This window comes from Pinus tabuliformis, chromosome Q (assembly GCF_031772625.1).
Source record: "Pinus tabuliformis cultivar Carrire ecotype Pingquan chromosome Q, CPIR1, whole genome shotgun sequence".
Lineage (NCBI taxonomy): Eukaryota > Viridiplantae > Streptophyta > Pinopsida > Pinales > Pinaceae > Pinus > Pinus tabuliformis.
Window position 1 is genome coordinate 923508192 of NC_142296.1, and position 22644 is coordinate 923530835.

At 42.3% G+C, this 22644-nt stretch overlaps 1 protein-coding gene across 1 annotated transcript in view; it reads right to left on the bottom strand.

The window, feature by feature from the left end:
- LOC149222478 (ABC transporter B family member 25, mitochondrial-like) overlaps nucleotides 1-22644 on the bottom strand; it is a 553005-nt gene that overhangs the window by 511424 nt on the left and 18937 nt on the right. The window contains exon 2 of the mRNA XM_089385458.1: nucleotides 13660-13861. Within this exon, the coding sequence (XP_089241584.1) occupies nucleotides 13660-13861 (202 nt within the window). The remainder of the gene's footprint in view (nucleotides 1-13659; nucleotides 13862-22644) is intronic.

Genomic DNA, 22644 nt, shown 5'->3' on the forward strand with positions numbered 1-22644 from the left:
AATTACTTATATCTTCTTTCTTTTAGTTCATCAAGCAATTACCAAAGCAATAGCACATAAAACAATGGACACTAGATGTAGGCACTATGCCAAGGAAAAGCCCCCCTCAAGGGGAAATCCCACCCAAAAATTATCTTCCTTTCAATAGTATTCTTTGAGACTCTTCACCCTAGACAAAGACAATACCTTCCCTCACACCAAGTCAGCCTCCCAAATCTTCAACCTCTCTTCCAGCAACTTCGACTATGTAGCAGCTTCCGGCATCAGGCAGCTTCAAGCATCAACGAAACTTGGAAGACTTCAATCTCCCAATATAGGACACGAAACAAAGAGAGAGGACCAAAATTTCATTTTTCTTCTTCTCCTTAGACTCCACCAAACTCGCACTTCTTTTGGCTTCCCAACTTCGTACTTCGCACTTCCTCCGGCTTCAAGAGATATAGAACTTCTTGTGAGAGAGTGTGTTACAAAAGAATTTGACTTGCTTGTAATTATAAGCTCCATATGACGTTGAATTAGTGTCCTTAGGCCGACTTGATCTCTTCTAGGCCAACTTGATGTGGAGGATAAATAAATTAGATTTGACTCAATACTTAACCTTTTTACATGATTCAAAAGACTAAGAAGGGTCTCTTTAAAAGTACAATGACTCTATTGACTCAGAATAAATCCTAGAAGTCCTCAATGGGGACTTTGACCTAAAACATGGTGACGCAAGCATGAAACCCATGCTTTAATAAGTCACAATAATAATAATTATTATTATTTTCTTTATTCTCTTGACAACTACATTATAAGATGACTCAAATACATTAAATGAAGACCAAACCTAGTTACATTTTCCAACAATGTGGAACCCTGCGAAACTTCAATTGGTAAGCTCTTTAAAAACTACACACTGGATAGCAACTTCTTTTAATATTATAGAGATGCAACAAATTTTCACAGTGATCAATGTATATATGCCTGCACATTTCCGAGAAAAACAAGAATGTTGGAAATCTTTGATGGAGTTAAAAGGTTCATAGTTTGGTCAAAAGTGCATTTTGGGAGGAGATTTTAATACCACAATGGGCAGACATGAGAAAAGGGGTGGATCAATTGTTAGAGACGCATGCCAGGAGAATATGGAGGATTTCATCCTAAACCTGAATATATTTGATGTCAAGGCTCAGAAATTTCTCTACACCTAGAACGATAAAAGATCTGGCCACGGCCACATTGTCGTTAAGCTGGACTGTTTTCTTGCCTCAGACAGCCTTTTAGTTTTGAACATCTGCCTAAAGTCCTCCATTTTTCCGTGGTGTGGCTCGGACCATCGTCCAATCAGCCTTCTGATTTCCCCATCCCTTGACCTGGGCCCTATCCCCTTTCGGTTTTCCCCTCTATGGTTGGACTCTCTTGGGTTCTTGGGAGTGGTTTCCCTCTCCTAGTCGGGGTGGGTCGAGGGCAACCCGATCACTATTTGGGAATCAAAAATCAAAAGGTTGAAAGGAGATATCAAAAAATGGCTAAAGGAAAACAAACCTGAAAGACAATGTAACATAAAGGAAATGGAAGAAAACCTAGCCTCAATACAAGGACAAATGGAAACCTCTCAAGTAAGCTTATCAGACTTCCAAAAAGAAGCTGAGACCTTCAAGGCCCTCCACACTAACCTTAGAAGGGAAGAAGAGTACTGGAGACTGAAATTGAGAAACAATTGGTTGCAGGCTGGGGATAGGAACACAAAGTTCTTCCACAAGCAAGCTAAGTTCAGGGAAACTAAAAACAACATCGCTCAGATAAATTATGGAGGGAAAACCATAAAGAATTTTGAAGAAATAAAGAGAGCAGCGGTGGAGCATTTTGAAAGCCTCTATAGGGAGGACCCTATGTGAGATGTTGAGAATGAGGACTACTTCCTGGAAGGTATCCCTACTATGGTCAAGATGGGCATGAATAAAACTTTGGTCTCTGCTCCTTTGGTTGAGGAGATAAAGGGGGTCGTCTTTTCCTTCTCCCCTGATAAGGCCCCTGGCCCGGATGGGTTCTCGGCCAACTTCTATCAAAAATTCTGGGAAGTAATTAAGAAAGATCTTTGTAGAATGGTGGGATACTCCTTTAAGAGATTCATCATGGGTGGGGGAATAAATACTTCCTTCTTAGCCTTGATCCCCAAAGAGTCAAATCCTTCCTCCTTTTCCAGATTTCGACCAATATCCCTTTGCAATGTTTCTTATAAAATATTCTCAAAGTTGTTGGCCTCGCGATTCAAACCTCTTTTACCTATTGTGATCTCGACCAACCAGGAGAGGTTTATTTCGGGGAGGAAAAATCTTTGACAATATTATTCTGATACAAGAGGCCATTGACTCAAGTTGGTGAATGGATGATCAAGGTATGATAATAAAGCTAGACATGGCAAATGCCTTCGACAGAGTCAGGCACAACTTTCTGTTGAAAGTTTTAGGGAAAATGGGGTTTGATGAAACATTCATCAAGTGGACGGCCATGTGTATTTCTTCTCCTTAGATCGCACCGTTAGTTAATGGCAGAGTGGTTGGTTTCTTCAAAGCCTCTAGGGTGTTGCGCCAAGGGCGCCCCCTCTACCCCTTCCTATATATCATGATGGTAGAAGCACTGAGTAGAAAATTAGAATAAGATAGAGATTCTCTCCCCCTTCCAAGGATCAGATATAAAGAAGGAATCAAAAGTATTAACCACGGACAGTTTGCGGATGACACAATTTTGCTAGGAGGAGCCTATGTAGTTATTGCTAAGCAATTCAAAGGAAATCTCGATAGTTCCTAAGTGCGTTCGGAGGGGCCGTCAATGACAGCAAAAGTCATATATACAGTTGGAACATCTATCACTAGAAAGCAAAACAAATTGAAGAAATATTGGGGTTCAGATCAATAAGGCATTGGAAAGACTTTAATTATTTAGGGGTTCCTATTTTCCTAAGACGTGTTGCTCCCTCTGCATAGCAAAAAATTCTTGACAAAATCAAAAATAAATAGTGAATTGGGGGGGGGGATATGGCTCAACCATGCGGGAAGGGAAACCCTAGTGAAGTTTGTGCTTTCTGCCATCCCTTTGTATCAGTTCTTTTCCCTGCAAACTCCCAAGTTCGTTTTGCATCAATTGGGGAACTATATTAGAAAATTCTTATGGGAGGGAGGAAAGGCAAAAACCAAAAAATACCATTTGGTAAATTGGAAAATAGTTAGAGCACCGAAACATCACGGAGGGCTTGGAATAAGGGACCAAGCTCTTCTAGATCATGACCACGAAGCCGAATCAATGGTGGACGTAGGTGATGAGAGAAAAGTATTTAAAACAACAGAACCACAGAGAGGTGAGAATGGAGATAGCTCAGGGTTCTCCAATCTAGAAACTGAGGAGATCCTCATCAAACATCATAGGGAATAATTTATGTAAAATTTCAGGGAAAGGAGACACTACAGAATTTTTTTTTGGATTCGATTATGGGGCTACAACCTCTGGGTTTGGGTGGTATATTTGGACCAAATCTCGAAATGGGATCTACAGGGTCGGTGAAAGGGGTGGAAGTTAGATAACATCCCATCAGATTTGTTTCCATTACGAGAGAACCTTATCAAAAAAGTAAGACGTTGCGCCCCCATAGCATATTCAATGGAGGATAAATGGGGATGGAAAAAGACCAATTTTATGGTAAAAGAAGGATACTCTCACCTACTATTCAATGCTCAAGTCCCTCCAAAATCCTCCATTTGGAATAAAATTTGGAAATCAAATGCTATTCCAAAGGTAAAAAAAATTTGTTGGTTATTAGCTCATAAAAAAATTCTCACAGCTAAGAACCTTCAGAAACGTGGTCACATTGGGCCATCCAGATGTCCTCTCTGTGAAAAGTTTGAAGAGTCTATTCCCCATCTCTTTCTCCATTGTCAGGTGGCAAAGGAAGTTTGGTCGGTGGCTCTTGGTCTGCTTTTCCTCATAACAAAATGGCCTTCTAATCTCCTTCAATTCTTTAACTCTTGGCCCAAATTCTATTTGGGCTCCCTTCAGGCCAAAAGCACCTTCAAAGAGATATGGACCGCTCTACCCAAGTATGTCTGTTGGCAAATATGGCTAACAAGGAATAAAGTGATCTTTAGAATGTCCCGCATAACGACCAGGACCACAGATTTGAAAGCCCTCTCGTTTTGTATGGAACTTCATCGCCCGACAATCGATCCCCTTCTAGATCAAGTTAAAAAGGCTCGGATTGCTCCTTCGGCTTGTCCCCCAGCACCCCAACTCCCAGAAAAAGCCTCTCCTTCATGTCCTCCTTGGATTCTCAAATTGTCTTCGGAAGGGTTGGTGGATTGGATTAGATCATTGAAAAAATGGACTCTCCAATTTGATGGAGCATCAAAAGGAAATCTTGGGGTGGCAGGAGGGGGAGGGATTCTCATTAATCCCGAAGGAATCATAGAAGATAGATATGCTTGGGGTCTGGGAATGAAGACAAATAATCAAGCTGAGGCTTATGGGTTGTTCCTCGGGCTCTCTCTGGCCCAAAAAAGGGCATCAAGGATATGCAAATTCTAGGGGATTCCATGTTGATCATAAAGCATATGAACTACAACTCAGCCACTCAAAACATCAAACTGAACCAAATCATCAAGAGAACCCAAGGAATGATCCCTCTATTTGATCAAGTTAAGTTTTTCCATATTCTAAGAGGTAATAATAAGGAAGCTGACAAGCAAACCAATTTGGCCTGTAGGATGAATGAGGAAAGCAGCAAGGTGACTGGCATCATGGGATCTGCCATCATTCCCTAATCATTGTTATGAATCGAAATCTATTGTTAGCTGAGTGTGGTTATTGAAATATCAAGAGTTATAATAGGAGGGTTTGTTTGGAATTTTATGGCCCCTCCTCCCCTAGCTTGTCTCCTATTCCCCCTGCTCCCCCTTTCTTCCTTTTTGCCTCTTCTCCCTTCCCAACACCCTCAATCTACCTCCCTAATAGTTCATATTCCTTTTCTCCCGTCACCCTCTACCCTGGCCACCTTGGCTGCCACCTCCCCATCCCCCTCATCCCTTAACTCCTCATCCCTGTCCCATCGCCATTCATTTCCCCTGGCCCATCCTCCCGACTCATGGCACCCTTGACATTTGGCATATGATGCAGCATGTCTACTATCCTTGGGCTCATACAACACTTGGACAATAGAGAAGTCCCAGCGTGAGAACCCTGGCATTTGCTCCTCATACCAGTCGCAGCAGTCGGCGAAACAGAGATGTAACCATGCGAAATAATGGGGAGTGTGAGGAGAAATTAATCCTTTTGGTCTGGGGTGGTCAGTTCGCGCGAGGGACGCTGGTGTGGGACAAGTTGGTGGTCATTTCGTTGAGCAAAGGCATTATGGTAGAACATTGGGATTTTAGCAAAATGAGTACCTTGCATCAACTCTGCATTAGAATTTGGTCCATCATCCTCTATATAATTAGCAGTAATGGTAAGATCTCATCACAAGAATTGGTTTTCTTCTGTCCTGGGGATTTTCATCTTAAGGGCCTAATGGTCAAGTCAAGGAATTATGGGTAGTTTGGGTAGTGGCATAGTCAGTGTAATTTGCACGGTGGTTTCAGAGGGTAGTCGTGTGAAGGATTTGGTTGTTGCAGAGGGTGGCATCTCCGGCGATATTGGCAAAGAAGAGTCTGTTAATTTGATAGCCATGAACAGTAGTGTATCAGAGTTTGAAAGTGCGGTATTTCGAAAGCGTAGTAGCTTCAATTTTGGGTCTGTTGTTCTCTTTCTCTCTGTTAGGATATTCCGACACATAGGAAATAGTTAAGTTCAACTTGGTCTAGTATAGAGTTAGGTATAGAGTTAGGTAAAGTGTGTTTCTTTACCGTTGTACATTTTGTAACTTACAATCCGACGGTCACGATATGTAGTGATCCGACGGTTCACTCTCTCCTCGGTATTACCGACACTTGATCCGTGGCTTGACACCCGATTGGTCCATGAATTCTATTTAAAGCGCATGGAGGGTCATTGTTCTGGTAATCCGTGCATGAGAGAAGCTTATGTAAATTTTCATTCTTTGATTAATAAATTGCCTGTAGTAGCCACGTTGGCGCAGGCCGTGGACTGTTTCCCTCTTTGAGGGTTTTAACCACGTCAAAAATACTGGTGTATTGATCTGTGATCTGGTTGTGAGCGGTGTCCTTTTGGTGTTCTTTCTGAGGAACTTACCCTGTAAATTCCTACATGGTATCAGAGCTATTTGAGGGCCGCGTCCGTTGGTGATCCAAATCTGAAGCCGGTAGAACTGCATCCGACTGCCGTTTCCTAGATCTGCTGTTTCTGACTGCTTTCAGGCCGAGAGGACTGCTCTGTTGTGTTCGGAGCATCTGTTCCAGTGAGGAACCCCTTTCGTTTCACGCGAAAAGGTTTCCGGTAGCCCTAGCTGCGTCATTTTTAAGATCTGGAGGTATACAGTCTTTATTTGCAGTTTACTGTTATTTTCTCTCTGCTTATTTCGGTTTCGGTTTATTTAGCTTTTTTTTAACCGGATCTATACCTTTCATTTCTGCGTATGCTCTTTGCTCTGCGACTCTGTGCAATCTGGGCAAATCAGAAACAGAAAGGAAGGATTTTTCTCATGCGTATGCTCTTTTCCCTGCACCTTAGTGTGATCTCGGAAAATCAAAAACATTGAGAAAAATATTTAGTTTTTCGGCTAAAGCTAACTTTGAGCTGCAAGGTTCATTTTTAAAAATATTTAGTTTTTCGGCTAAAGCTAACTTTGAGCTGCAAGGTTCATTTTTTAAAATATCTAGTTTTTTGGCTAAAGCTAACTTCGAGCCATAAGGTTCGTTTTCTTTGCATGTCCGTGTTGGGTTTTGTGTTTTGTGTTTTGTAGGGAAAAAGAGCTTTCTCAAGGCAAGCACGCAAACCAAGGCCCCCCCCCCCTCTCTCTCTCTCTCTCTCTCTCTCTTTCAAATTTTTTGTATAGATCAATTGGTTCAAAGCTATTTTAAGAGAGTAGAGGTCTTGGGTTCAAGTCTCCATTTTGTGGGGGCGGATTATTTCATTCCCGCACATTCGCGCACTTTGCCGGCAACTTCAAAAAATTTTTTTCAAAAAGCCATAACGTCTTCATTCGGAAGCCTTTTTCAGAGCCGTTTTTTTTAAAACAGCCTAATTTTTCGAGATCTATCCATTGGAACACTTACTTTCAGCTTCAGTTTGTTTTAAAAATGGAAAGTCCATGCCAAGTCATTCTTGACAGCACTAACTACTTCCAATGGATATCCTACATGGAAGATTTACTTAGAAGTAAAGGTCTCTACAGAATAGCCACAGACCAAGAGAAGAAACCAAAAGATGAAGACAAGGCTGCAAAATGGGAAAATAGACAAGATCAAGCACGTGGTTTGATAGGAATGTCTATTTCTCCTGATCTTAGATTCCATATTGCAGAACTTGAGACTCCTCATGAAGCATTGGAACAAATCACTAAAGTTTTTGGGATTAAAAATGAAATTAGAGCCCATCAACTTGAAAATGAGTTGCTTACATTGGATCCTAATAATTTTTCTTGCATTGAAGATTTCTTGTCCAAATTCAAGACCCTTAGATATCTCTTGGAAGGTGTTAAGGTTAAGAAAGAAGATAGTAACCTTATTTATTCCATCCTTACTAAGTTGGGACCAGCCTACTCTGTAATATGTATTTGTTTCCACCTTCCATTCTACAAGGGAAGCTTTCATTTGTCAAGGAAAAGACTACAAGGCCCCTTCCTTTGACTCTTTTTGTGATTCTTTAATAAGAGAACAAGAAAAACTCTTACACCTTGGTCTTCTTAATCTTGGAAACTCTTCCAAGAAAGCATTAGCCGCCCAGCAGCAACCAAATTCAAAGAATCCTAAGAAGTCATATCCTAAAAAGAATGGTCCTAAACCAAACAAGGGTCCTAAGCAAACTCAGCCTCAAAATGAAAGATCATTTCAGCAAAATGATAGGACCAATAAAAACAAATGGAAGAAGACTGATAGACATTGTAACTTTTGTAATCGAGATGGCCACTTAGAATCTAAATGCTTTAAGAAGATGGAAGCCTTGGAAGCCGCAATGAAGAAACATAACATCCATGTGGAGCATTCTTCAACTTCATCTTCAGGAATGGCACTTTCTGCATGTCGTTGTCAATCATCTCAGTCTGGTTATGCATTAAATGTATCTTCTTCTTCTCCTTCTCATGAGTGGCTCATTGATTCTGGAGCCTCTTATCACATGGCCAAAAACCAAGCCATGTTTTCTTCTTTAAATGATTGTAACACCAAAAATATATATGTTGGTGATGATAGATCTCTTAATGTTGTAGGGACTGGAACTGTTCATCTAGACAATGGTCAGTTTAATGATGTATTATGTGTTCCAACCTTATCCTGCAACCTTCTATCTGTATATCAGATAACTCATTCAGGTGAAGGTAAAATTGTTGAATTTTCACCTCATGATGTTGTAATCAAGGATCTGAGAGATCCTAAACAGATTCTAGCTACTGGTATTGCTGATGATTCCACAAGGTTGTATAAGTTTCACAACTTTGGGTCATCAAATCTTCCCTCAGTATTTGTTGCTCATAATGATGAAGTGAGCAAACTTTGGCATGAGCGATTTGGTCACTTAAACTATCGCTCCCTTCAGCATCTATGTAAAGAAAATATGGTGACAGGTCTTCCTATGGTATCTTGCAGAGATGGTGTTTGTTCCGGATGTGTACTCGGAAAACATCATCGGGACAGTTTTGAAAAATGTGCCTCTTGGCACGCCTCAGCCCCTTTACAGCTTGTGCACAGTGATTTATGTGGTCCACTTCCTGTTGCTTCATTCTCTGGCTGCAAGTATTTCTTAACTTTCATTGATGATTTCTCCAGACGCACTTGGGTATACTTCTTAAAACTCAAGAGCGAGGTATTTAACACATTTTTGGCCTTCAAAGCCTTTGTTGAAAAACAATCTGGACATCAAATTCTTAAGTTAAGAACTGATAATGGTGGAGAATATGTTAAAAACACATTCATCAACTTTTGCACCGAAAATGGAATCCAAATGCAACATACTGTTCCATACACTCCTCAACAAAATGGTGTAGCTGAAAGGAAAAATCGCACCTTAAAGGAAATGGCTAATTGTATGCTGCAATCTAAAGGACTCAGTCTTAGTTTTTGGGCCGAAGCAATTAATTGTGCAAATTATATAATCAATCGCACTCCTACTAAGGTTCTAAAGAATATCACTCCAGAAGAAGCTTGGAGTTCCATTAAACCAGATGTAAGTCACTTTCGTGTTTTTGGAAGTGAAGCATGGGCCCATATTCCAGATGAAAAGCATAAAGCTTTAGAACCTAAGAGTGAGAAATGTACTTTTGTTGGATATTCTGAAGATGTAAAAGGTTATAGACTTATTCCATTTAAGTCCAAAAATGTGATCATTAGAAGAGATGTAAAATTTGATGAAAATAAATCGGCCTGCGAGCCTAGTCCGGCGGATGTGCCACCTCTTCCTATCTCTTCTACTTTTGAAAACATTTCTTCTTCAGATGATGAAAGTGAGGATGACAATCCTCCCCCACCTTCTCAGGATCCTCAACTTCCAAGATGGGTCCGTGCTACTCGGGATGCAGCAGGTGATCTTGCCGGTGATCCTACAGATCAGCGACGTACACGTTCTCAGTTTGAAAGAGCCTCTTCTTTACTGGCTCAAGCTCCAGTAAATCATGATCCTGACACTTTTGCAGAAGCTTCAGGCCATCCACATTGGGAAGCAGCTATGAACGAAGAATATCATTCATTGTTGACAAATGATACATGGGATCTTGTTCCTCTACCAAAGGGACGCAAACTTGTTAGATGTAAATGGGTTTACAGAACCAAGTATGGACCAGATGGGAAAGTTGATAAACATAAAGCTCGTCTTGTTGCTAAGGGCTTTTCACAGGTTGAAGGCATTGACTACACTGAAACCTTCTCCCCTGTTGCCAAAATGAACTCTATCCGCCTTGTTCTTTCCCTTGCTGCCTCTTTAAAATGGGAAGTCCATCAGATGGATGTTAAATCTGCCTTCTTGCATGGGGACTTGCATGAAGAAATCTATATGGAACAACCCATTGGCTTCATCCAAAAAGACTCCAGCCTTGTATGTCGACTTAAGAAATCCCTTTATGGTCTCAAGCAAGCTCCTCGGGCTTGGTATGCCAAAATGGATAGCTTTCTTTTAGAATCTAGCTTTTCTAGGTGTTATTCTGACAATACTGTCTACACCAAGAAAGTGGGCAGCACTCTTATCATCCTTGTTCTTTATGTTGATGATCTTATTCTTACTGGTAGTGATCCCAACCTTATAAACCATGTGAAGTCCAGCCTTAAAAAGAAATTTGAAATGACAGACTTAGGACACTTACACTATTTTCTCGGTCTTCAAGTCTTGCAATCCAAGGAGGGTATTTCCCTTTCCCAGTCCAAATATGCTTGTGATATTCTTCGTCATTTTCACATGGAAGACTGTAAGCCAGCCCCTTCTCCCTTTCAGTTTGGAGTCAAACTTTCAATCTCTTGTACTTCTCCTGAAGTTGATGCTACCTTATACCGTCAACTTGTAGGAAAACTCTTGTATTTAACCCATACTCATCCTGACCTTTCCTTTGCTGTTGGCCTTGTTGCTCGTTTTATGCAAAACCCCCGTGAAAGTCATTGGAAAGCAGCCAAAAGAATACTTCGTTATGTTCGAGGTACAGTACAGTTTGGGATTCATTACAGTGCCAAAGCAGCTCCTCTATTAGTTGGTTTCACTGATTCTGATTGGGCTGGTGACCCTGATGATCGGAAGTCTACTGCCGGTTATGTCTTCACTCTTGGTTCAGGACCTATTACATGGGCTTGTAAGAAACAGGCTGCCATTTCTCTTTCGTCAGCAGAAGCAGAGTATCGTGGTGCCGTGGAAGCTAGTAAGGAAGCCTTGTGGCTTCGTCAGATCCTATCAGAGTTTGGCTTTGAGCAGCAGCATCCAACCACACTTTGGTGTGATAATCAAAGTGCCATTCAGCTATGCAAAGATCCAGTCCAGCATCAGCGCAGCAAACACATTGAACTACACATGCACTTCATCAGAAAGCTCATTCATGACCATGTTCTTGAAGTGCAATATTGTTCAACAGATGATCAGGTTGCAGACATCTTCACAAAGGCTCTCACAGAGGCGAAGTTCACTAAACTTCGATATATGCTTGGAGTTCAGGAAGTTGTCACTAAGGGGGGATAAGCTCTAGTGCCTCCTTCCTTCTCCTATTGTGTCATATTTGTAAATCCTTCAATCCTATCCCAAGTTGTTCTTAAGGGGGGATGTTAGGATATTCCGACACATAGGAAATAGTTAAGTTCAACTTGGTCTAGTATAGAGTTAGGTATAGAGTTAGGTAAAGTGTGTTTCTTTACCGTTGTACATTTTGTAACTTACAATCCGACGGTCACGATATGTAGTGATCCGACGGTTCACTCTCTCCTCGGTATTACCGACACTTGATCCGTGGCTTGACACCCGATTGATCCATGAGTTCTATTTAAAGCGCATGGAGGGTCATTGTTCTGGTAATCCGTGCATGAGAGAAGCTTATGTAAATTTTCATTCTTTGATTAATAAATTGCCTGTAGTAGCCACGTTGGCGCAGGCCGTGGACTGTTTCCCTCTTTGAGGGTTTTAACCACGTCAAAAATACTGGTGTATTGATCTGTGATCTGGTTGTGAGCGGTGTCCTTTTGGTGTTCTTTCTGAGGAACTTACCCTGTAAATTCCTACACTCTCCATGGGCAGTAGTCCTAGTCTCCCCTCTCCCTCCCCCACTGCCATTATGGACGTGGTGAGCATTTCAGAGGAGGGCTCGATGTTTGGTTCATGGGGTCGACACCGGCCTCAGTCGGGCAGAATACCTGGGTGCAATGTGTTGGATCGTGGGAGGCTCCACCAAGGTTGCAGTTTCTATGACAAAGAACATGTGGAAATCAAGGAAGGGCTGGCAATAATACGGAGGTGCATCCATCAACAACAAAAGGAGACTCTAGAAATGCAAGAGCAACAGCTAGAGAAAAATGAAAGAATTTGTCAGCTAAAAGACGAAGTTGGCGCCCTGCGTCTGCAAATCGAGCATCTGCAACTCAAGCTAGTCGAGAAAAGCCCGAGGTCAGATGAAAAAAACACTAAGATAGATCTTAACAGTCCGGCGCCAATGGAGGAGTAACCAGTACATCTGTCTTTCTTTCTACTTGTTTTTGATGTCAAATCACAAATGTAAATATTAGTTGAACCAATTCTGCAGGATTTATAGCCATAGACAAGTAGTAAGGGAGAATTTAATTTTGGGAAAGAAAAGTCTGGGCTTGGTAGAACAAAATGTAAATTTTGAGGCCCTCAAGGGGCTCTGCACTATTTTGAAATCTCTCAGTTTTTGGCTGTGTACAGGCGCGGATTAATATATATCACCTACTCTTTTCAGTTAAAGAAAACATGCAACTCTAGTCAGCATGCAAAATTGTCTGGCTTTCTGGAAAGGTTGCTGAAGTTTACCTTCACCATGTTGATTTCATATTGAAAGCTTTTGTATCTTTGCACAACAGGTTTCTCAAAAAAAGTAAAAACCATATATTTGTTATGTGGACTTGAACTTGAACCAGGTGAATGAGAGAATAGTTGTAGGACTAAAGATATAATATAATAATTAATAATACTTTTCTTTCTTTCTAATTTTAAGGTCACATCCAAGCCAGACTCCAAATTGGTGTATGAGACCCCTTTGTTTTTGGGACAGGGAAACCACCTCCACGCAACGATTTGACTGCTAAAGTCCACAGAGGTGTACATACTCCACCCCACTCTGGATTTGAACCTGTGACTTCTAAGTTCTTACAAGGAAGCACATATTCTTAACCATTAGGCCCACTAATTTTATTGTAATATAAAGAATATGGATCTATAATGTATGTCATATGAAGGTTACTGAAACAACAAGAAAACTAAATAGTTGACAACTTTCAGCTGGATAGTCTCTTAAACTTAAAGACAATATTAAGCTAACTAAACTGCAATGCATACAAGGTTCCATCAACTGTCCGGAAAAAGAAAATAGGCTCTTACAGAAACATCATTAATCTAATGAATATGAACAGACATTAACAGTAGGATGACTTCCGTAGAAATTCTAACATAGCTTCTGACCAATATGACATAATACTTGAGCACTAACTCTATCATACGCAATTCTCAACATAATATAAACAGGAGCACGACCATTGAAAAATTTGGCTTTCTTCTTGCAGATGTAGAATTTTTAGTCTATTATTAGTAATTACTAATTACTATGCTTCCAATAATACCAGTTTCACCATCTCAGCATCTAGAAATGGTTGTGTTACATCAGGCATGCATATCTTTCTTGATTCTAAACAGAAGAACACATTAAAAAATCTATCTTCAACGCATGGCCAGCAATACTGCGTACAAACACAATATAGGATCATATCAGGTCATCACAGGACTGTTGGTAAAAGAAAAAGTTTATTTCTAATTTTACAATTATCTTTAACAGAACACATTCCAACATTAGTCAATAGTGCAATCATGTTCAAGAAAGCCTACCAACAGCTCGGAAGATATGAATGACACTACGTTGTGCTCGTTCAAGTATCCGCAAAAGTACACCAGAACTTTTATCTAGATGAAATGATAAATCCAAGTACAAGATGTGCTGAAGAAGGTAAACCCCTATTCTTCGACCAACAGCATGACCTAAAGGTGCAAAAACTACATACCGAACTTCATTCAGCCCTGAACTGATTGCCTGTAATATGCACAACCAGAGTTAAATGACTAACAAGTAATGGATAAGAGAGACATTTTCCTTTTTCTTGAAAAAATATGTTTATATTTACATAAAAGTATTTACAAGCAGCAGAGAAAAAAGCAGAAAGGTATTTACAAGCAGCAGAGAAAAAAGTAGAAGGGTATATACAATGGATCTCATAATCTCTCTGTAAGAAAACTAAAGCGGAAAGAAAATCAGAATATGCTGCGGGGTCTGGATATTGGACATCTTTAATCAACAGACTGCCCTTACCCAGAAGCTGGTGACAAATCTCATCCCACCACAAAGTGTAGAAAGAAAACGAAGAACTATGCTCATTCTCAAAAACAAAAGTATGCTAAAATCTGAACAAGCCTGAAATTTCCAAACAATGCCAAATCCTGGTTAAAGTAGTCTGGACAAGACAACGGACATCTCCATACACCACGGCACGTCAATGCAACATGTCTGCATAGTACCAATCCTACACATAACTCCAGCAATGTTTAACAAATGGGCATTCCTAGAAAATATGCTCCATAGTCTTTGAGTGGTGACAAACTGGGCATAGCCCATCAAAAAGCCCACTCTTAACCAACCAGGTTTTGGATGGAATCCCCTAGTAGATCGCCAACCAAGCAAAGATTATAGTTTATAACAAAGCCAAACATACCACACATTGCAAAGCCGATGTGCCTATCTCTCCTCCGGACCAGTGGATGTAATATCCCTTTTTTAAAATTATTTAATTTCTCAAAAATTATTCTATCAAATTTCTTCAGAAAATGTGCATAATAATTCTTGCCAAGAATTTGGCAGAATTAAAAACCAATAAAAGCTTATAGACAAATTCCACTCCAAAAACCCCACCTATTTATTTATTTATCAGTGAGAAGGAGATTACATCAAATGAAAGGAACCTAACAATAGATAAGATGGAGAAACTCGGTCTTCTTGAAAATCCTTTCTTTGGCTGGATGTAATATCCCTTCCCATAAAATCCTGCTAAGTGCTGCCTTTCTCAATTTTTGTAAATTATGGATGGGGAAAATTTTGGATACAAACTTGGGAAAAGCGGGTGGACATTAATAAAATTAATGTTGTGTGGTAGTAGAGGCCCCAAACATTAGACAAAGGGAAGATTAATCACATAGTGGGATGTGGGGACCACCCCATGATGAAATACACACCCCTTGATGGAGAAATTCGAATGGCTAAGGAGGGGGCTCGAATTGCTTGGTGAAGGGGCCCACGTGAAGGAAGAGAGCAGCAACTATAAATAAGAGGAAGGCAGCATCATTCAGCACTTTTGATCATTTGATATTTTACACTTTGTTGCTCAAGTTGTTCAGCTGAGTCACAAGTGTTGTTTAGCACCAGAGGTTTCCAAGGGGAAATCTCACCCTCTTCTTCGGTGGACCACGAGTGCCACCCTAGGGAGGCAAATTCTACTCATCTTTGGTAGCTGGGAGGATACCACGTAGCTCCACAAATTTCCTTGGCCAGTTGGGACGTAGAACCAAGGAGTACGCAGTTCCTTTAGAGAGTGGGAGTCGGGAATTGAGGCCACATCCATTGTTGGGCTTTCATTGTCCAAATTGCAGGAGGAAAGAAGGGAAATTGCAGGAGGAGAGAGATCCACATTCAGTAGTATGAATTTCTGGGGATTGAGCCTGCGTCATCTTGTCCAAGACTGCGAATGTGGGGAAGACTTGGGAGAGAGATTGAAAAGTTGGGCTATTTGGAGTTGGATTGGAGGAGATTGTAGGGAATTTTCCAGCATTTTGGTGGAGCAGCAAACACAGCATCTGCTACAGGTTACATTTTCTGCTTGTGGAGGAGGGTCAAGCATTTGGGGTCAATTTTGGAGTGTCAAAACTAGGACAAACCCTTTCTAGGATTTTTTGGGTTTATTGAGGAGAGGCCAAAATTAATTTGGCAGAATTCTCTGAGCAGATTTGAGGGGTCAAACAGGTATCCCAACTCAGCCAGCAGCTAGAGGAGCTAGAGGAAATTGGGCCAAAATTCCGAGGTCAACATTTGGCCAATTCCTTCATGGGTTTTTGTGGTTTATTGGTGGAGAGCCCGGGACTAATTCCCCGGAATTTTCTAAGCACCGAAGGAGGCCCTAGTAGCTATTATTTGTAGCCAGCAATGCAGTTTTCCCTGGGGCAGTGCAGAAATTGTTGGGGACAACCACATTGTATGTTAGAGCAGTGGATTTCATCACCAGTATATTGTTAGCTTGCCTTAAACAAGCCCAGGTGCATGCTTTCTAATTTTACCTTTGTACCCAGCAATTATATCAATAAAATGACTCAGCACAGCAAAGTTTATGGATATTTCTGGTTGTTTAATGTGCTGTAAATTTTTGTATGTGTTTTTACTATGTTTGCTTTGTTTATCATTGTAAAATTCCATTAGGAATATTACAGTGGTATCAGACCCATGATCTTGGCCAGCTGTGGGGCAACCAACTAGATCAGGGAATATTCGTGCATGTATACACAGTGACAGGTTCAACCATAAATGACCCATGCCTCAAAGGAGATTTAATATGCGCGAATTCATGATCCAGTTGATGAAGGTGTCAGACCAGATCTATCATCTTCCTTAGAGAAGAGACTAGATTTGCACAGGCCATGGGGGTGCAGCCATCTACACAGGATTGTGGGGAGCAAGTAGATACACCCGGTATGGCGCAGAGATCACCCATGTTGGAGACTTCCTTGACCGTGTCGATTGACATCTTGGTGGAGAGATTAGAGGTGGTGACCGGGGTTGTGTCAGAATTTTTGGGGGATAGTAGCACACAGCAGATCAGTTAGGTGTTAGGATATGTATCCACCGTTGATGAGGCGTCAGGAGATACAGAGGTGTTGGACATTGGTCGCACACGGTAGTTTCATCAGTTTCCTACCGACCTTCTAGCATTAAAAAGGAAGGCCGCATCAGTACGAGAGGCTATTTTGCTGCAGAACGAGGAGTTGGAGGACATGAGAGTGGTTTGTGCCAAGTCAGCAACCCAAATGGGTCACATTGGGGAAAGGTTAGATTCCCTAATGGTATAGTTAGAGGGCACATTGGAGAGTCTGGGCAGCCCTCTTCACGCATACATAGACGAGGCTAGCCACACTATTGGGTCACCTCTGCCCATTAGAGAGAGAGAGACGGAGCTACCTAGTCAGATCTCATGTGTTGACCTTGTTAGTTTTTGGTAGCATCGGATGTGCTCTAGACATGAAAATTGGTGGAGAGACTAAGGCACATGAGTTCTAAAGAACCCTTAAACTGTTTGGTTAAATTCCACCCAGATTGTATTTTATCAAAGTAATTAATATTTTTAATGGGGTTCCTAAGTCTAAACTTAGGAAAATTAAAGTATTAATGGGTATTAATCTAAATATGGGTGAGAATGTTCTTGAAAGCGGATCAAGTCAAGTTTTTAATCTTAGTTGTTGATTAGAGACTTAATCTTATTCGTTGAAGTCTCAACGAGAAAAGTATAAGGAGGCTTTGGGTTCACTCAGGAATACATTGAGAGAACGAATTGATCAAGAGTTCGAAATTTCTGGGGCTTGGAAGCTGAGAAATTTGAACTAAGTGATCATTCTGCAGCAGAGGGACAGGGATAGTTCGGGAATACTAGGCAAAGAGGCGGAGAGCATATTTTGAAACAGAAAGAGAAGATCCAGCGCTGAGCAGAGAAGCCAATAGCTGCATTTGGCAGCAATTTGAATCCCTTTGAAGGGACTGTGCAGTCCTTGCCGGGAAAGCAGAGATTTCGAGGAAATCTCTTTCTGAGAGAGTCGACAGAGAGGTACAATTTCCAATTCGTGAGCTTGCAGAGGCTGAGGGAGTGATTCAGAGCCTCATTGCAGTGCTTGAAAGGCGAAGTTTTTGTCGGGGCAGAAATCCGTCAAAAAAGAGCGAAGACACATAGAAGGGAGAAGGGGTTAACGCCTATCTTCAACGTCTTCAGGACACCAGAGACTAGCTTGCTGCAATATGGGCCCACGCAGGCTTGACGCAGAGCCAGAAGAGCCAACGCAGAAGGGAAGTTGCTTTCACGCAGAAATTAGGAATTGTCGGGGAGCTTCCAGAACATCCGAGAGAGGTTGACGCAGAAGCTCCAAGAGGCAGAAGAGACAGCGCAGGGTTGACCCAGAGCCTCTGAGGCTGACGCAGGGCCTACGCAGGGATAGACGGGGATTTGCCAATTCTACTGTCGGATCAGCTGGAAACTGCCGGGTGATGTGAAGTAATCTCACTCAATTTTCCGCCATTATATTTTTCTCTATAACTGGATTGTCGAGAGGGCATCCAGCATTGTATTCAGAACTACTGCTTAATAATATAAAACCCTCAGAGTTGTTGCACCGGTTTTCCCGCATTGGGTTTTTCCGAGGACTATTTTGTCCAAAAATAACGATGTCCTATGTATCTTGTTCTTTGCTCAGTTTCTTGTTTCATGTAATCAAATTAAATTGGTGTAGGCTGCAGAAGTAATTTACTTCAGTATTTTTCAGAAAATAATTTGATAGCGTAAATTAAAATCAAGTAGGAGAAGTAAATTCAGTTTTGCTGCAGTAGAGATTCCTTGAGTATAGGAATTTTTACATCGTATCAGAGCATTGATTTTGAAACAGGAAGAGCATATCCAGCACTGAGTAGAGAGGCCAATAGCTGCATTTGGCAGCAATTCGAATCCCCTTGAAGGGATTGCGCAGTCCTTGCCGGGAAAGCAGGATTTCAAGGAAATCTCTCTCTGAGAGAGTCAACAGATAGGTTTTCCGATTCGTGAGCTTGCAAGGGCGGAGGGAGTGACGCAGAGCCTCAGCACAGTGCTTGAAAGGCGGAGTTTCTGTCGAGGCAAAAATTCGTCGGAAAAGAGCGAAGACACATAGAAGGGGAATTTTCTCCTTAGAGGACCTTTCTCGCCAAAAGTTCAAATTTTTCACTTGCCAAGCAGCAGACCAATGCTGCGTAGTGACTAGAGGAGTCAATTCGACAGTTTGGGTGAGATGGCATCACATGGGCTCATAGATAAGGACAGGTTGGAAGGAGCTTCCAACTATGTCATATGGAAGATCAAAATCTTAGCTGTTCTGGAGAAGTATGACCTCGAAGCTTACGTCAAGAGAGTTGTCATTGTTCCCGCAGACAATGATTAGAAGAAGAATTCCAAGGCCAAGCAGGCAAAGGCGAAGAGGTACATACTCGATGGAGTTCGAGATCATGTGATCTCACACTTGCAGGGCAAAGATACAGCCCGAGAAATGTGGGAAGCTTTGTCTTCACTGTATGAAGGTTATTCTGAATAGTGGAAGATGTACTTAGAACAAAAGTTGCAGCAGACATTGATGCAGAAGGGAGAAAGGGTTAACTCCTATCTTCAATGTCTTCAGGACACCATAGACTAGCTTGCTGCAGTTGGGTCTACTCCTTAGTTTACAGCGATGGTAAGGACGGACCTGAATGGAGTCTCGGATGAATGGTAAGTCTTCGTCCAAAGTATATTGGGTAGGGAAAGACTACCTTCATGGGAGGATATGTCAACAACCCTTCAACAAGAAGAATTAAGGAGGGGTCTGGTTAAGGTCAATCTTAATGGCAGCAGTGGGAGTGGCACGAAGACCGAGGAGGAGGAGAACGCAGCTCTAGCATCAAAGGGACAGCAGAAGCAGAAGTGGAAGGACATTTCGAAGGTAAATGTTTCAAATGTGGCGAGATGGGCCACTTTGCATCCCAGTGTCCTTTGAAGCAAAAGGATAAGGATGAGAAACATGATCCTAAGGTTGCTCCAGCAAAAATTCACGAAGATGAGTTTGCCATGAGTGCCCACACATCTCCATGTGGGAAATGGGGCGATATAGAACTATAGTCGGGAGGACTACATGTGGGCAGGATCCTTCTGTAATGTTCCTCAATAGGAATACTAGTGATATAAAGCAAATAATCTGTTTAGCAAAATATAAAACGAAATATGTATTAAGCACCCATAAAAATGCTAGAAATAGTGAACTGTTGAGCCATTTTATTACTTCTTTTAGGGCAAAATACAATAGATAATAGAATGGTGCACCTAGGCTTGTATCAATGGACAAGCATGACCAAACCCAAGTGAGAAATGGTTGAACCGATGACTGTTCCAACTGCTGCACCAATCTGCACTGCATTGCCCAGAAAACTTCCTTCCTGCTAAGTTCGAATGGATGGAAACACCACTTCTTGTGCTCAGAAAATTATAAGATCTAAGCCCCTGACTCCTTGGCTTAAACCCAGAAAAACCCACGAAGGAATTTAGTTGGTTTAGACTTTTGAAACTCGACCCCCAAGGAGCCCAACTTCAGCTACAACAGCAAAACTCATCCTACTAGATTCTACCTGTAAATCCTCCCGGAAAATGTGCCAAAGTGTTGGGTTGACCCCTACTACAAATCCCCTGACTTCCAGGATGAGCTTCTGGCATGTAGAACCTGCTCCTAAGCCCCACGAAAATGCTGGACTGGCTCTTTGCACTATCCCCAAGCCTAGTAATTTGAACTGTTGGGATGCTAGCTCTGTTGGCTCCACAACCCTCAAGAAATGTTGGCCTACTACTACTCTTCCAATCCTCTGACTCTCCCGGCAAATGACTGATCAATGGTGCTTCCAACTCCTACGTATTCTCCAGATAACCCATAAATACGCACTCCCTGTATGTGGTTGAATGGTACTACTGTGATATACTCCCAAATCTCCTGAAATGCTTGTGGAACTGCCTCCCTAGGGCGGGAACGGAAGGTCCCCCAAAGGAAAGGTTGAATATCCCGCTTGGGAGATTCGTGGCTAAATAGCCGGTTAACTCAGCTAAACAGCAGAGCAAACAGTCAAGTAATTTCGATTTGCAATGTGTAAGAATGAATACAAAAGAGAGCTTCCTCCTTTTATCTCCTTGGGCCTTCCTTGCCTCATATGGGCCCCTCCATCCAGCTATTCGAATTCCCTCCAAGCCATTTGAATGGCCTAGTTCGAATTCACATGTGGGTGGCCCCCACATTCCACTAACAGCCAAATAAAGTCGAATTTCCTCCTAAATCCCTAAGTCGAAAATGTTGGGTTCTTTTCCTTAGCCAAAATTGTGCAAAATTGTGTAGAACCACCCTGTTACAAATATATTTGAGAAGGGGCATGACAGTCCTCCCCTCCCAAATGTTGCTTTCCCTCAAGCACCCTCAAAGTTGGGTGTTGCAAAATATGCTCACCCTCCCAAGTGGCATCCTCATCTGGCAAGTTCTTCCAACGCACCGAGAACTCCCTAATGGTCCTACCCCTCAGTTTCCTTTCCCTCTTCTCCAAGATGGCCTCAGGTTCCAAAACCAAGTGGCCCTCATCATCCAGTGGGGGTAACTCTGTTGTTGTTGTCACCTGTTGCCCCAGCACCTTTTTAAGGCATGAGACCTGAAATACGTTGTGGATCCTGCTCCCCAGAGGCAACTCCAACTCACAGGTCATCTCCCCAACTCGTCTAATCACCCGGTATGGCCCATAGAAGCGGGGATGTAGCTTCTCGGCCCCCTTCTGCTTCAGTGTGGACTGCCTGTAAGGCTTTAGTCGAAGGTACACCAAGTCCCCCTCCTCGAAATGCCTCTTTGTCCTATGTCGGTCTACGTACACCTTCTGTTGGTTTTGGGTTGTCACCAAGTTATCCTTGAGAGCCTTGAGGATGTCTTAGCTCTCTTGGATCCAATCTTTGGCCTTTGGGGCCCGGCTGTCTCCGAAAACAATGTCAGCAAAAGATAATGCATCATATCCATATAAAGCACGGAAAGGAGTCATACCAATGGACATGTGGTAGGTGGTGTTGTAGCACTACTCATCTAGATGCAACCACCGGATCCAAGCCCTCTGCTGACCTGTCACGTAGTTCTTCAAGTACCCCTCTAGCCACTAATTAACCCTCTCGATCTGGCCATCTGTCTGAGGATGGTAACTAGTGCTAGGAGTGAGCTCGGTCCGAACCAATCCGAAAATTTCCTACCAAAAACCTCCCATGAACCTGATGTCCCTGTCACTCACGATGTTCTTGGGGAGCCCATGCAACTGGAAGATCTCCTGAAAGAATAATTCTGCAACCTGTGCAGTCGTGTATCTGGTGGGGATGGCAAAAAAGTGGGCATATTTGGTCAACCTGTCGACCACTACATAAATGCAGCCATTCCCCTGCACTGTGGGGAGCCCTATGATTAAAGCCATAGATATACTTTCCCATTTCCCCTCGAGAATGGAAAATGGTTGTAGTAATCCTGCAGGGTAAATCAGCTCCCCTTTGTTCCGCTGACATACCTCACACTCCTATACGTGCTTCAGCACGTCCCCCTTAAGGCCCTTTCATGTGAATCTCTCCCTGACTGCAATATATGTCTTTCGAAACCCTAGGTGCCCGGATAATGGCGATTCATGTGCTGCCTGGAGCACTCTCTCTCTCAACTGCGAGTTGGGTACCAAGAAAATGCGCCCCTTGTAATAGATGACCTCATCCATCACTCGGTAACGCTCATCTACATGGGTACCCTCCAAGACCTGGCATGCCCTCTTGTCCTTGGAGTACTCCACCAATAGTTGGGCCTTCCAATCATGGCAGATGCTCATGAGTGATAGACCAGCTGGTCTCCGAGATAGAGCATCGACTACCACATTGTACTTCCCCCGCACATACTCTATATCGAAGTCATAGGCCTGCACCTTGCTGACCCATCTCTGTTGCCTATGATTGAGCCCTTGTTGCCCCTGTACGG